This window comes from Pseudophryne corroboree, chromosome 5 (genome assembly GCF_028390025.1).
Source record: "Pseudophryne corroboree isolate aPseCor3 chromosome 5, aPseCor3.hap2, whole genome shotgun sequence".
Taxonomy (NCBI): Eukaryota; Metazoa; Chordata; class Amphibia; order Anura; family Myobatrachidae; genus Pseudophryne; species Pseudophryne corroboree.
Window position 1 is genome coordinate 684,590,666 of NC_086448.1, and position 15,482 is coordinate 684,606,147.

A 15,482-nucleotide genomic window follows, 5' to 3' on the forward strand; every position below is an offset into this window, starting at 1 on the left:
TTTTTGGAAGACAACCTCATGTCATGATTGATCCGCACAATGATCAGAAATACACCAATGAGGTGACAGTACAGTACTTTATCGAGATGAGCCAGCATTTGAGAACTTGACAAAAGAACTTAAAACTGTTGATTGCTGGTATGCCAAATACTGTCTTGATTGTGAACCAAGAGACTGTGTGATTGTTCTTACGCTCAGGTTGCCTAATAGACAGGTGGGTAGGACCCTATCAAGTTTTGTTGACAGCACTATCCCAGTGAAAGTAGCCGTGAGAGAGACTTGGGTCCACGATTCCCATTGCAGGAAAGTCGGTAGTCCGGAAGGAACTCGTAAATGGAGTGAGATCGCAAAAGTATCACCAGAGACTCTGTTCCGTGAAGACTGAGAGGCGGCACTGTTGAACACTACCTGAGGATTGCAGAAAGACCAGTCGTTGTAATTGATTTGTTATGAACAAGAGTTGTTTTGTTCTATTTCTCTTTTCTCTCTTTCCCGCTGACAAACATCTTTTTTCAGGACATTCTATTTTTGCAAGGTTTTTTTTTTAATGAGGAGCCGAGTGTGGGACTGGAAGTGGTTCTGGAGGAAGGAGTGATTTCCTTATAGGATCCCAGGATCAGCTGATCAGTTTGTTAAAGCCAGAGAAAAATCAAAGGTCTAGTAGTTATGGAGTTCGGAGGTAATCAGGAACAATCAGACAATGGCTATTCACACATTGCAGATAAAGAGCTCATTAATATATGTGGAAGAAAGGTTTATGAGTGGCTGTCCCCGAACTCCGAAGGTTTATGTTATTTAGGAAGGACACTACTTATAACCCTTGTTCAATTATTAAACAAACCTAGCATACGTTCCAGAAATGGAAACAATGTTCAGAAAATGATAGGAATATGTAGATCATGAAAATTTTATATGTCACTTTCACGATTTGTTTGTGTCTTCTTCATCTACCCAGCAGAATCTCAATCGAATCCAAACATCAGTGTACAAAGACGTAGGTACATGTATGTGTGAAATGTTCGTCACAAATCAGACATTATAGGCCAAAGCACTGTCCCAGCATACTCTATAGGTTGAATGTTGTCCCACACCCAACCAGTGGTCCCGTGACCGCCGAGTGCATATAGAGGATGTCTCGTCCTCCTCCTCCCTGTCTTCCCCAAATATAGTCAAGTGTCTGATTTGCGAAATGAATACATACTTGTATCTAGGTCACCGATTATTGTCTGAAATATTTTTTCTTATGTTAATAATTGATGGCAGTTATTGTGTACTGCCAAAGGGTGGACCGTCGAAGTCAAACCTATTACACAGAAAGAACATACAAACGCTACACATATAAGTCGCTATACTTGCAAATACGCGCAGCGAGCACAGCAATATATGGTAACACACGCATTTACACGGACATGCCACAGAGATGGATTCGACACTTATTTCATACAATACATAATTATAATAATATCAAGCGTCAGACATAATGATGATTTAAAATTATATAATGAAGTAATGTCATGTATGTGTATTATTTGAACGAAACAAGATACACCTGTCATATTTGGTATTTAAGCAACCAGATTAATGTGTAGATTCATTTGAGTTGTAGGACATTGCAACAAATAGTTATGATTAAATGTATGAAAGCTAAAATCACTCTTATTAGGATAGTGGACAGGAAGCTCAGGCCAGCCCCTTTTGATGTCTTCAAGGCTGAACCTGTTTAGCATACAAACAGACTAATGACTCATCATGAATGAGAAAGTTCCCTCCCCCAAAACTAGATAACACATTACAGAGACACACAGTGGGCAGTGGCTGTTTTGTCCCAGACGATGATGGAGGTACTGCTAGACCAGTTCCAGCATGATTTTACACAGAGAGAGAGAGAGAGAGAGTGATATGGAGGGACAAATTTATATGAGAAAGATATGGTAATTGTATCGCTGTAACTGTATGTATTTTGTATTAACTGCTTACTGTATGAGTTGTAACCATGTAACTATAGGTATACTGTACATTGTAATATATTGAATCCATATCCTTTTAATAACAAATATATACATCAATGAGCTTTGGAACTCAGATAATGTGTGGGTGTATTGTTTTCTCTTATGGGATGCAGTGTTTTGCTATGTATAGCGCACATTCATGGCACATGGTAATAAGAGGTGCAGGCGTTTACAATAAATATTAGAGCGGGCATTTTAAATATTTGTTAGAAAGCAATTTGGTATTTACAATAGTAAGCAGTTGTGCTGTCACCAATGCTGAGAATAGTAGGCAGGCATGTTGTCACCAGAGAAGAGAATAGTAGGTAGGTATGCTGTCACTAGTGCTGGGGATAGTAGGCAGGCATGCTGTCACCAGTGCTGAGAATAGTATACAGGTTTACTGTTACTGGTGCTGGGAATAGTAGGCAGGCATGATGTCACCAGTGCTGAGAATAGTAGGCAGGCATGCTGTCACCAGTGCTGAGAATATGCTGTCACCAGTGTGGAGAATAGTAGGTGGGCATGCTGTAATCAGTGCTGAGAATAGTAGACAGGCTTGCTGTCACCAGTGCTGAAAATAGTAGACAGGCATGCTGTCACCAGTGCTGAAAATAGTAGACAGGCATGCTGTCACCAGTGCTGAGAATAGTAGGCGGGCATGCTGTCACCAGTGCTGAGAATAGTAGGTGGGCATGCTGTGACCAGTGCTGAGAATAGTAGTTGGGCATGCTGTCACCAGTGCTGAGAATAGTAGGTGGGCATGCTGTCACCAGTGCTGAGAATAGTAGGTGGGCATGCTGTCACCAGTGCTGAGAATAGTAGGTGGGAATGCTGTCATCAGTGCTGAGAATAGTAGGCGGGCATGCTGTCACCAGCGCTGAGAATAGTAGGCGGGCATGCTGTCACCAGTGCTGAGAATAGGAGGTGGGCATGCTTTCACCAGTGCTGAGAATAGTAGGCAGGTGTGCTGTCACCAGTGCCGATAATAGTAGGCGGGCATGCTCTCACCAGTGCTGAGAATAGTAGGGAAGTGTGCTGTCACCAGTGCTTAGAATAGTAAGCAGGCATGCTGTAAACAATGCTGATAATAGTGGGCAGACATGCTGTCACTAGTGCTGTGAATAGTAAGCAGGCATGCTGTCACCAGTGCTGAGAATAGTAGGCAGGCATGCTGTCACCAGTGCTGAGAATAGTAGGCAGGCATGCTCTCACCAGTGCTGAGAATAGTAGGCGGGCATGTTGTAATCGGTGCTGAGAATAGCAGACAGGCATGCTGTCACTAGTGCCAATAATGGTAAGCAGGCATGCTGTCACCAGTGCCAATAATGGTAAGCAGGCATGATGTCACCAGTGCTGAGAAAAGTAAGCAGGCATGCTGTCACCAGTGCTGAGAATAGCAGACAGGCATACTGTCACTAGTGCTGATAATAGTAAGCAGGTGTGCTGTCATCAGTGCTGAGAATAGTAGGCAGGCGTGCTGTCACCAGTGCTGAGAATAGTAGGGAGGTGTGCTGTCACCAGTGCTGAGAATAGTAGACAGACATGCTGTCACCAGTGCTGAGAATAGTAGGCAGGCATGCCTACATCAGTGTTGAGAATAGTAGGCAGGTATACTGTCACTAGTGCTGGGAATAGTAGGCAGTCATGCTGTCACCAGTGCTGAGAATAGCAGGCGGGCATGCTGTCACCAGTGCGGAGAATAGGAGGCAGGGCACGCTGTCACCAGTGTTGAGAATAGCAGACAGGCATGCTGTCACCAGTGCTCATAATAGTAGGCAGGTGTGCTGTCACCAGTGCTGATAATAGTATGCGGGCATGCTGTCATCAGTGCGAAGAATAGCAGACAGAGGCATGCTGTCACCAGTGGTGAGAGTAGTAAGCGGACATGCTGTCACCAGTTCTGAGAATAGTAGGCAGGTGTTCTGTCACCAGTGCCGATAATAGTAGGCAGGCATGCTGTCACCAGTGCAGGGAATAGGAGGCAGGCATGCTGAAACCAGTGCTGAGAATAGGAGGCAGGCATGCTGTCACCAGTGCTGAGAATAGGAGGCAGGCATGCTGTCACCAGTGCTGAGAATAGTAGGCAGGCATGCTGTCACCAGTGCTGAGAATAGTAGGCAGGCATGCTGTCACCAGTGCTGATACTAGTAGGCGGGCATGCTGTCACCGGTGCTGATACTAGTAGGCGGGCATGCTGTCACCAGTGCTGAGAATAGTAGGCAGGCATGCTGTCACCGGTGCTGAGAATAGTAGGCAGGCATGCGGTCACCAGTGCTGAGAATAGTAGGCAGGCATGCTGTCACCAATGCTGAGAATAGTAGGCGGGCATGCTGTCACCAGTGCTGAGAATAGTAGGCGGGCATGCTGTCACCAGTGCTGAGAATAGTAGGTGGGCATGCTGTCACCGGTGCTGAGAATAGTAGGCAGGCATGCTGTCACCAGTGCTGAGAATAGTAGGCGGGCATGCAGTCATCAGTGCTGATGAATAGTAGGCAGGCAAGTTATCACCAGGGCTCTGATGGCACGGCTGGCCCCCAAACCAGAATGTAAAGCGATCACATTAATGATCACTTTAGCTCCTGTCCCTGCAGGTGCTTTTTATTACATCTGGGTAACCCTTAATTTCTCTTTGCTACTTATTGCACTATAATGTCATCACTGCCCCTCTGACGCTTTGTATTTTAAAATACCTAGATGACTGTCTTTTGTGTTGGTTCATTTATGCATAATGATGAATTTATGTTATTTAATTGAACATATCAGCCACATAATACATGCATTGATTTGCATGTAAAGCGAAGTAGATAATATTGCCAGAACTATTAGACGTTGCTTGCACACTGTTATATTTTATGCGTTTTAATGTATCTGTATGAATAGATAACCTCCATGTTGTTTCTGTAGTAACCTAGTTTTAGAGAAAATACTTTAGCTGTTTAAAGTATTGGGGCCACAAAGTCCTTCACTTTGCCAGGGACACCCGGACCCCTAGATACAGCACCGCTGCAAGGGTCTATATCTTATGAACCCTCTGTGACCAGATACTCACTGACCCCATACATCACCCTTATAATCTACTGAGGAGTTGCTTGCCTGACACTCTGTGTGGGACTGTAGGGTGTGGAATGACCTGTGACAGCCATCGGAGCAACATGAGAATGTCGTCAGGATTGGTCGATATGCTGGCGTTCATCATGTCTATCCAGAAGTTGACAAACTGCCCATGGTGGTCTAGTGGCTTCATACCTCCTCTTGGGCGGCAGCAGCAGCAGCCGCTCCAGCATCTTCTTCCGGGTCCTGGCAGAGCTGTGAGATTCACTTCCAGCGTGGACCTCTAATTCTGCAGTGAGCCGGTGATTATTTCTCCCTCCACCTAGTGCTGAACTCTAAACCCCCCCCCCCCCCCCTTCCTTCCCACCCAGGCTAACCCGAACCTTCCCCTTCAGCCTATCTCTAACCCTCTCAGCGGAGCCGAAACTAACAGTCAGCATCCTGACACGGTCGACATTTCATATGGTAAAATATTTAATGCCGACATTGTGAACCTGACAACAATTTGAGGATGTCGACCTGGTAGCTGTCAACAGTTTGAACCATGTTGACGGTCTGATATATACAGTATGGTTTCGACCTTATGAACATTGACATGGTTACTGTAAACCATTGGACCGGATACTGACTGTAGCTACCTGGACAAGCTACCATAAGACCAAGGGGTAAATGTATTATAGCGGCATTAACGAGGCGAGGCAGGAAGGGACATCGACAAGATTTATAAACATCTTGTCTGCAGAAGCGGGAGCGCAGGATACCCCCGTCCCCTTTGGCGATGTCCTCCTGAGCACACAGCGCATCATCTTAGTGCTGATGCACTGTGTCAGCCTTCTGGGCCAGCTGCACTGCGCATGCGTGGGATCTCGCTACTCATACTAAATCCTCTGCGCAGTCCGGAGCCGGAACCCAGCTCTGTCCCTGTTGTGGTGTATGGGCATCGCCACCTACAGCTGTCGAAATCAAAATACATTGCCCCCTATTTTACACAGCAGCGCTGATATGGACAGTAATACATGGGGGAGAAGCGGTATCACTGCACATAATGGGGGTAATTCTGAGTTGATCGCAGCAGTAACTTTGTTAGCAGTTGGGCAAAACCATGGTGGTCATTCCGAGTTGTTCGCTCGCAAGCTGCTTTTAGCAGCTTTGCACACGCTAAGCCGCCGCCTACTGCGAGTGAATCTTAGCTTTTCAAAATTGCGAACGAAAGATTCTCAAAATTGCGAAAATACTTCTCTGTGCAGTTTCTGAGTAGAGTAGCTCGAAACTTACTCTGCCAGTGCGATCAGTTCAGTGCTTGTCGTTCCTGGTTTGACGTCACAAACACACCCAGCGTTCGCCCAGACACTCCTCCGTTTCTCCAGCCACTCCCGCGTTTTTCCCAGAAACGGTAGCGTTTTTCCACACACTCCCATAAAACGTCCAGTTTCCGCCCAGAAACACCCACTTCCTGTCAATCACACTACGATCACCAGAACGAAGAAAAGACCTCGTAATGCCGTGAGTAAAATACCTAACTGCATAGCAAATTTACTTGGCGCAGTCGCACTGCGGACATTGCGCATGCGCATTAGCGACTAATCGATCCGTTGCGAGAAAAAAATAACGAGCGAACAACTCGGAATGACCCCCCATGTGCACTGCAGGGGGGAGGGGGTGGCAGATATAACATGTGCAGAGACAGTTAGATTTGGGTGGGTTATTTTGTTTCTGTGCAGGGTAAATACTGGCTGCTTTATTTTTACACTGCAATTTAGATTGCAGATTGAACACACCCCACCCAAATCTAACTCTCTCTGCACATGTTATATCTGCCTCCCCTGCAGTGCACATGGTTTTGCCCAATTGCTAACAAAGTTCCTGCTGCGATCAACTCAGAATTACCCCCAAAAGTGGTCATTCCGAGTTGTTCGCTCGCTGATGATTTTCGAAGTGCAGCGATCAAGTGAAAAAACTGCAAAAATGCGCATGCGCTAAGTACTTTCACACAAAACTTTGTAGATTTACACAAGCTCGAGCGACGTTTTTTCATCGCTCGAGTGATCGTAGTGTGATTGACAGGAAGTGGGTGTTTCTGGGCGGAAACTGGCCGTTTTCAGGGAGTGTGCTAAAAAAAAGCAGGCGTGCCAGGTAAAAACGCAGGAGTGGCTGGAGAAACGGGGGAGTGGCTGGCCGAACGCAGGGCGTGTTTGTGACATCAAACCAGGAACTAAACGGACTGAGGTGATCGCAGTCTAGGAGTAGGTCTGGAGCTACTCAGAAACTGCAGCAAATTATTTAGTAGCAGTTCTGCTAATCTTTCGTTCGCTATTCTGCTATGCTAAGATACACTCCCAGAGGGCGGCGGCCTAGCGTGTGCAATGCTGCTAAAATCTGCTAGCGAGCGAACAACTCGGAATGAGGGCCTATGTGCGTGGATACTCCTTCTCTCCCATAAGGCCACATAATACATTTACCCCTAAATATATAAAGTGTATCTACAGATGGAGCAGCACTCATCAAGTGCGGCTCCTTCGCATTCCTGCACTCCCAGCGTGACTAGGCAATCCGTCCTCCTAGCTCCGCCGGAGTGCACGGAGGCGCATTGCCATTATATGAATGGGGCGCGTCTCCATCACGGCGGAGTGCACGGAGACGCTCTCCCATTCTAGTGAATGGGGTGCGTCTCCATCGCAGACGGGCGCGCACACTCGGACAGAGACGCTCTCGTCGATAGGCGCACCCAGGCACAGACGGAGCCACGATTAGCGTGGCTCCATCTGTATGTATAAGTGTCTAGATCATGGGTCTTCAACCTGTGGCCCTCCAGCTGCTGTGGAACTACAGATCCCAGTATGCCCTGCCATAATTTTGCTATTAACACATGCTAAAACTGGGGCAGGGCATGCCGGGGTGTGTAGTTCCACAGCAGCTGGAAGGCCGCAGGCCGAAGATCCATGGTCTAGATTATAATCTATGTAAATGTATGTCATGATGCTTTCCACATGATATAGCTGCAATGAAAGAAATGTGATCCATGCTGTTTAAAGATATTGGAGTCTATTCATGAAGCAGTGAAAAGAGTGGAGAAGTGAGCCTGTGGAGAAGTTACCCATGGCAACCAATCAGCTGCTCCGTACAATTGTATAGTATGCAAATTATAAATGTTACTTCAATGCTGATTGGTTGCCATGTGCAAGTTCTCCACACTTTTCACTGCTTCATGAATGAAAATAACATGCAATATTTTAAGAAAACTTTGGGGGGAAAAAAACAAGAAAGGAATATGAGGTAAGAGCATACAGTACCTGGTATCATTAGCGCATCTTATCCTGCAGCCGTGACGCGGTATAACCAAACCCAGGTGCATTCGCAGTCTACAGTTGGTTGGTCCTGTGTGGGGCCACACATGGGTCCCTGGGTGCATTATAGAATATTTGATCTGAAAAGAAGCGTTTATTACTGACAGACTGATACTCCTATACATGCCACCCATGACAATAGAAAACACATTATAAAGTGTATATAAATAAATTCTGGAAATTAAGGTTCTAATTTAAGAACAGTATTCAGGAGAAATCCAAGAAATGAAAGGCCCTTGCACTGTGTGTTGTACCTGTCCTCTGCGGCATCCAGTGGACTCGGGAAACCTGTCTAACACACCACAGGTCCTGGGTGCAGCGTTACATGACTTATCATTCTTTCGACCTATCAAAAAGATAAATAATCACAAATTAAGGAATCTGTAGGAATCTATTATTTATGCCCAGTTAAAGGCAGTCTTTCCTGTCTAGAAATGGGAGGTGGTTGATAGACAGACAGTTAAAAGGTCAACAGGGTCAAAACATCGATAGGGTCAAACAGCTGTCATTTTGTTATTAAGTTTTTTTTTCATGTTTTTACAACTTTTGCTGCATTTACTATCCATGTCACAAACTATTACCTTCAGTAACCTTGTGGCGGGCGAAGCAGAGCGAGCCACCGAGCCCGAAGCGTGATGAGCGAAGCAAGCCCACAAAGGGACGCATTTTAGCAAATTTGATTGATGGCCTTTTGATCCGCGTCGACCTTTAGACCGTTGACTTTTTGACTGCCGACCCTATGGTGTAGACCTAAATACTGCCTATCTTTTTAATGCCTATCTTCTGTACAACTCCCCTAGAAATATTTAATTTACTTTAAGGTACTTTGGAAGGTTAGAAGGAGCTTTCTGGTATAAAGCAATACACATTTTACAGACTTTTAGTGATTTCAAGAGTCTCTCTCTACATACTAGTAAATGGACCAGGCATATACAGGGTCACACAAGCTTGTCCCCGCTCCGCCCCATCTCCAACATCACCCTCACGGTTATTAGTTCTTACATTTTATTTCAACTGGCGCCGTTCAGAGGACACCACTTTACTATGGCAATGTGAGTGTATTGCTGGGAGCGGAATGCGGGCCGTGTGCTCGTCTGCTGCCCGCTCATATTACTTCAATAATTTCTATTCACTATTAGAATGCTGGGCGGGAGAGAGGACTTCACAGACTTGACTCTGTCTGTACCGGCACTGTGATTATCTCATTACAATAGCATCTGTTAAGGGGTGGGATACATTAGGCAGCATGTGACCAGTCAGTTCTTCATGCTGATGTGTTGTAAGCAGGAAAAGGTAAGGATCTGAGCAAGTCTTATAAAGGACAAAGGTCAGGATGTACTAAAGGAAAAATGTGGTAAAACCCCCGTTTTCTGGGTTTTTATTGCATTTTCAAATGTACTAAGACCTGGCCGCCGGGTTTTCGCCACCCAGGGTATTGCCATCCCATAGAAGCCTATGGGCTTCTTATCGCCAGCCGCCACAACCCGCTGCCTCCGCCGCAGACTCCCACCCGGCATACCTTCCTCCAGGCAGCCCTGCCGCCTCCTGCAGGGAGGAAGAGGAGGCGCCCGGGACAGCCTGCTGCTGCTTCCCGGCGTGGGGGGAGTGTGAAGAGCCCAGAGAGGTGACGGAGACCCCCCGCAAGTCACCTCACAGGTATCGCGGGGGGCCTCTGTTACCACATTGTGATGTTGATCGCATATGTTAGTACATATGCTATCAACATCGCTGCAATGGAAGGTGATGTACGTTAATACATCCCGTCCAAATTGTGATGGCCAGATGACTGGGTCAGAGTGTCTCCAAACTGGCAGGTTTTGTGGGATGTTCCAGGTATACAGTGGTTAGTAACTACCAAAAAATAAAGAAATGAAGGCTGGCCCATCTGTTCTTATCCCACATAAGAGCTACTGTAGCACAAATTGCTGAAAGTTAATATTCGCTATGATAGAAAGGTGTCAGAACACATAGTGCATTACAGCTTGCTGAGTATGGGGCTGTGTAGTCACAGACTGGTCAGAATGTCCATGCTGATCCCTGTCCACTGCCAAAAGCGCCTACAATGGGCACGAGTATCAGAACTGGACCCTGACGCAATGGAAGAAGGTGGCCTCTTCTGATTAATCACATTTTCTTTTACATCATGTGAATGGCTGGGAAAGAGATGGCACCAGGAGGCACTATGGGAAGAAGGCAAGTTGGTAATGCTCTGGGCAATGTTCTGCTGGGAAACCTTGGATCCTGGCATTCATGTGGATGTTACTTTGACACGATCCACCTACCTAAACATTGCTGCTGACCAAGTACACCCCTTCATCGCAACAGTATTCCCTGATGGCAGTGGTCTCTTCCAGCAGAATACTGCACTCTGCCACTCAGCAAAACGTATTCAGGAATGGTTTGAGGAAAATAAAAAGAATTCAAGGTGTTTACTTGACCTCCAAATTCCCCAGACGTTAACCCGATTGAGCGTTTGTGGTAGGTGCTGGTAAAACAAGTCCGAGCCATGGTGGCTCCACCTCGCAACTTACAGGACTTAAAGGACCTGTTGCTAACATCTTGGTGCTAGATACCACAGGACACTTTCAAAGGTCTTGTGAAGTCCACGGGTCAGAGATGTTTTGGTGGCACAACAGGGACCTACACAATATTAGGCAGGCTGTTTTAATGTGATGTGTTCAAAATTATAACTTCACATTAACATGGTATATTATTCTCCAGCATAATGTATGTAACTACAATGCTTTAGAATGCAGTATCCGAAAATGTAATAATTCCTCACAGTATGACTCTGGATTAGGCTAAAAGAATACAGCGCTCATTCTAATAATGACACTTGGTCTGCTGTGGGATTGTGTCTATGTTATTTAATTGCTTACCTTGCTGCCACAGTGTATACTGACTCCAATCTCCTGTTTCTCTGAGATTTTCATCTTCAGGAACAAAGAGGCCTTTGGCATCATCCATCACAGCGAGAGCCTCATCACGAATTATCTTCCAGTTGGCTTCCAAAGACTTTTACAGATAAATAACCAAAGGTTATTAATGCATAACACAACTCATATGATCACAAAGCTAATAAGGGGAAAGATCTTTTATAGATAGAATCTTTATGTGGTGCAGTCATTATCTCACTATAATACATGTCTGGTCACTCCATAGATATTTGCATTGTTTTTCAATGAGAAATTGTGCTTGTTCTTTGGCTGCAAGTAATGCGTTAAATATTATGTTTTTCTAAACACTGCAACAACTGTTAGCAAGCATCAACATCATATAACTAACTCCGAACAAGAAGACTGGATCTTGCCTGGATATTTTTGGTTCATTTGAATGCAAAAACAAACAAACAAAAAAAAATAGCCTAGGGGGTAATTCCAAGTTGATCGCAGCAGGAAGTTTGTTAGCAGTTGGGCAACACCATGTGCACTGCAGGTGGGGCAGATATAACATGTGCAGAGAGAGTTAGATTTGGGTGGGTTATTTTGTTTCTGTGCAGGGTAAATACTGGCTGCTTTATTTTTAGACTGCAAATTAGATTGCAGATTGAACACACAGCGCGTGTCAAAAAAAGGGTGTGGTCTCACAAGGAAGGGGCGTGGCCACACAATAGTGCATGCATTTCAAATTACGCCACACAGTAGCACAATCTTATTCACTTCACCCCACGCATAGTAGTGCTGTTTATACACATAATGTCCCCGGTAGTGGTGCCGCTTAAACACATAATACCCTCCTATGCTGCTGATCCTCCCGCTGTTCGCTCTGTATAATATGAATGTCTCCCATTTCTAACACGATCGTGACCAAATCCACCTAGTGCCGCCGATGCATTTCTACCCTATCAGAGTCTTAGTCATGGCATAGGTGGGCTTGGTCTGGTCACTTAATTATATAGAGGATATAGTATAAATTAAGTGACCAGACCAAGCCCACCTATGCCATGACTAAGACCCTGATAGGGTAGAAACGTGTCGGTGGCACTAGGTGGATTTGGTCACGATCATGTTAAAACTGGAAGACGTTCATATTATACAGAGCGAACAGCGGGAGGATCAGCGGCATAGGAGGTGTGTGCAGGAAATAGGACCTGTGGACGACCAGCGGTAAAGAAAGCCTTTTGCGCACAGCCCCGGGTAATAAGATTCCCGGTGGAGAGGCAGAACCGTGTCCATCATTGGCGTTCGGGAGGTCCGGTGAGACAATTCCACCTACTGTATAAGTTGAACTAGAAGAATGCTAAACTCTGTTGTGAACATACAAGGAAGAGTACTTTGTTTTAAGTGACTTTTTAAAATCAATATAATTGTGTTTTACTTTGAACTTTTGCTGGATTGCACTTCATATTTCATACAAAAGACGCAAGAAGATATTCCGTTTCAGAATACATTGCATTTGTCATACAAAGGCTGATTAAGAATAGCGTGGTTTTTTTTAGGTTTTTTCATTTTTTGCATGTGGTGTGGTGCTGATTGACAGATCAGAGTTCCTTAAAAGACACAGCTGCAGTTTACATCTGAGCGCTTCGATAAGGGTCCCCGTCTGTAGTTTGGTTCTGTACACACACATACTGTAGATACATACACACACACACACACACACACACACATACATACATACATACATACATACATACATACATACATACACACACACAGTTTCTCAATCACTCTCCCCCAACTTACCATCTGGCAGGCAGGATCTGTAGCAGTTGCTGTCTGTCCTCCTCTGCAGCCTGGTCCCGTGTAGTTCCGCCCCCTTTTCAGACTGGGCCATGGACTGTTACATAACGCTGTCAGGGGAAGGAGGAGGCTTCATCATGCTGCCGGCACCGCTGCTCGTCAGTGTGACAGGCACAACAGCCGGCACCAGGGTCCCAGACGCAGCACGGGGATGCAAAGCAGGCAGAGCGCCTCTCCTACCCGGCGCCTACCTGCTTTGCATCCCTTTGCTGAGCGGGTAGCGCCGGGCCTGCATTGGGAATTCCTTAAAGAGATATTATTGAAGGCGGGCTTAAATTGAGCAATCCTATCATCCATATTGGCATTATATAGCTCCCCATCAGCCACAGTGTTCAGTAATGGCTTTACTTCCTCCTCCTCCTCCTTTGCAATATCAAATGGTACTAGACAGGGGTATCCCCTATCTCCCCTTATGTATGTTCTTGCAATAGAACCTTTAGTTGCCATATTGCAACAATCCTCATTGTTCCCGGGAATACGAGTAGGCTCAACTCAACATAAACTGAATCTCTTTGCAGACGACGTTCTCGTGTTTATTACAGACCCTGAAACTTTGTTCCCTGTCCTTCAGGAGATAATTAAATGTTATAGCGAAGCTTCCTTTTACAAACTCAATACATCTAAAATGCAAGCTTTACCATTCAATTTGAGTTCCGCTAAGCTGACCAGACTTAAATCTCTCTATATATATAATTTGAAAAAAGATTACATACTTTATCTAGGTATTAATATTCCCAACAGGTTGTCCAAAATAGCGGAGATTAATTACACTCCTTACTCTCTCAGAAAGAAGCGATTCTAAAAAGATGGGGAGGCCTGGAGATATCGTGGTTGGGCGGACTAGCAATGTCGATTCTCCCAAAATTAATTAATTTATTCCGCATCATCTCCTATTTGGAACCGCAGAAGTTTATTAGGCAAGTGCACTCAGTGATAATTAGATACAGTACATTTGAAAAAACAAGACCCTTGGATAGCTTATAGCCATTTGACTAGGTCTAGGAAATTGGGAGGTTTGGAAGTACCAGACTTAAAGACATATCAATTTTCTTGCCTAGTGGCTAAAATTAGTGACTGGTCCTTACGTATTGGTACGAAACAATGGATAGATTTCCTCTTTTAGACTTCTTATGGACTACCAAGCAAAAAGACCCTCTCTACAAAATACCCCGCGTACTATTCTAGATTCCCTCAAAGCATGGGTTGCTATGGTAATCACTTCAAAACGTATTTCTTTACCTTCCTGTAAACTGTCCATAGCCGCTGTCTCCAGATTGATTCAGGATTTGAATATCTCTAATTGGCTGTCCTGTGGTATTGCCACCATTGCTGATTTAGTCAAAGGATCTACAATTATCTCATTCTCCACACTACAGAGTCAATTCAATTTACCTCCTATAGAAATATTTACGTATAATCACATCGTACATTGGATTGCTAGTTCAATAAGATCCTCAGGACAACTACTACTGCCTCCCCCTAATATACTATCGAAAATTTCATCCGGTACCGGCAGAGGTGCCATTAGATTTTGGTATGCTATCGCTCAGAATAATATGTTACAAGACAAAGCCCCTGCTCAATTAAGATGGGAAGCAGATTTAAATTGTACGTTTACACAGCAACAATGGGAGTCGATTTACTGTACTAAACATAATATGTCTAAATGCAATAACCACAAAGAAATGCATTTCAAACTTCTACATAGACTATACTTTACACCAGCCAAATTGCATAAAATTTGGTCTAATCAATCCAAATTTTGCTGGAGGAATTGCTTAGAGACTGGAGACATCTTTCATATATTTTGGACATGCCCCATAATATGTCAACTTTGGAGTGATGTTTTTTGCTTTTGCTTCTAAGTTCTTAAATCTAATCTACAAGAGTCTCCTTCCATAGCTCTTTTTCATATTTACCCTAAATACACATGCAGATTGTTATGTGCTAGGTCAGGGGTGGCCAAACAGTCGATCGCGGACATGCGACCAGTCGATCGGGATCTGCCGCCCATACACACGAGGCGAGGAGAGCGCAGCGCGTGCCTCTCCTGCCTGCAGCCCAGCCCCTCAGTCTGGTCACCGGCAGTGACGGCGGAGTGTATAGCTGAAATCAGGTGCTGGTTCGTTAGCCAATCAGAGCTCGCGGACTGGTGCCTGATTTGAGATATACATGCTGCCGTCATCGCCGGAAACCAGACTGAGAGGGCAGGGTGGAAGGCAGGAGAGACGCGCGCTGCGCTCTTCACACAGCAGCAAAACGGTGAGCAACACTATGGGGGCATATCTGACACTGTTGGCACATGGCACAGTGGGGGCATATCTGTATCTGGCACTGTGGGGTCATATGTGGCA

At 45.2% G+C, this 15,482-nt stretch overlaps 1 protein-coding gene across 1 annotated transcript in view; it reads right to left on the reverse strand.

The window, feature by feature from the left end:
• Positions 1-15,482, reverse strand: part of ASPH (aspartate beta-hydroxylase) — a 452,693-nt gene that overhangs the window by 21,970 nt on the left and 415,241 nt on the right. The window contains exons 27-29 of the mRNA XM_063925233.1: positions 11,266-11,401; positions 8,641-8,732; positions 8,333-8,466 (exon numbers count right to left, since the gene is read on the reverse strand). Of these exons, the coding sequence (XP_063781303.1) occupies positions 8,333-8,466; positions 8,641-8,732; positions 11,266-11,401 (362 nt within the window). The remainder of the gene's footprint in view (positions 1-8,332; positions 8,467-8,640; positions 8,733-11,265; positions 11,402-15,482) is intronic.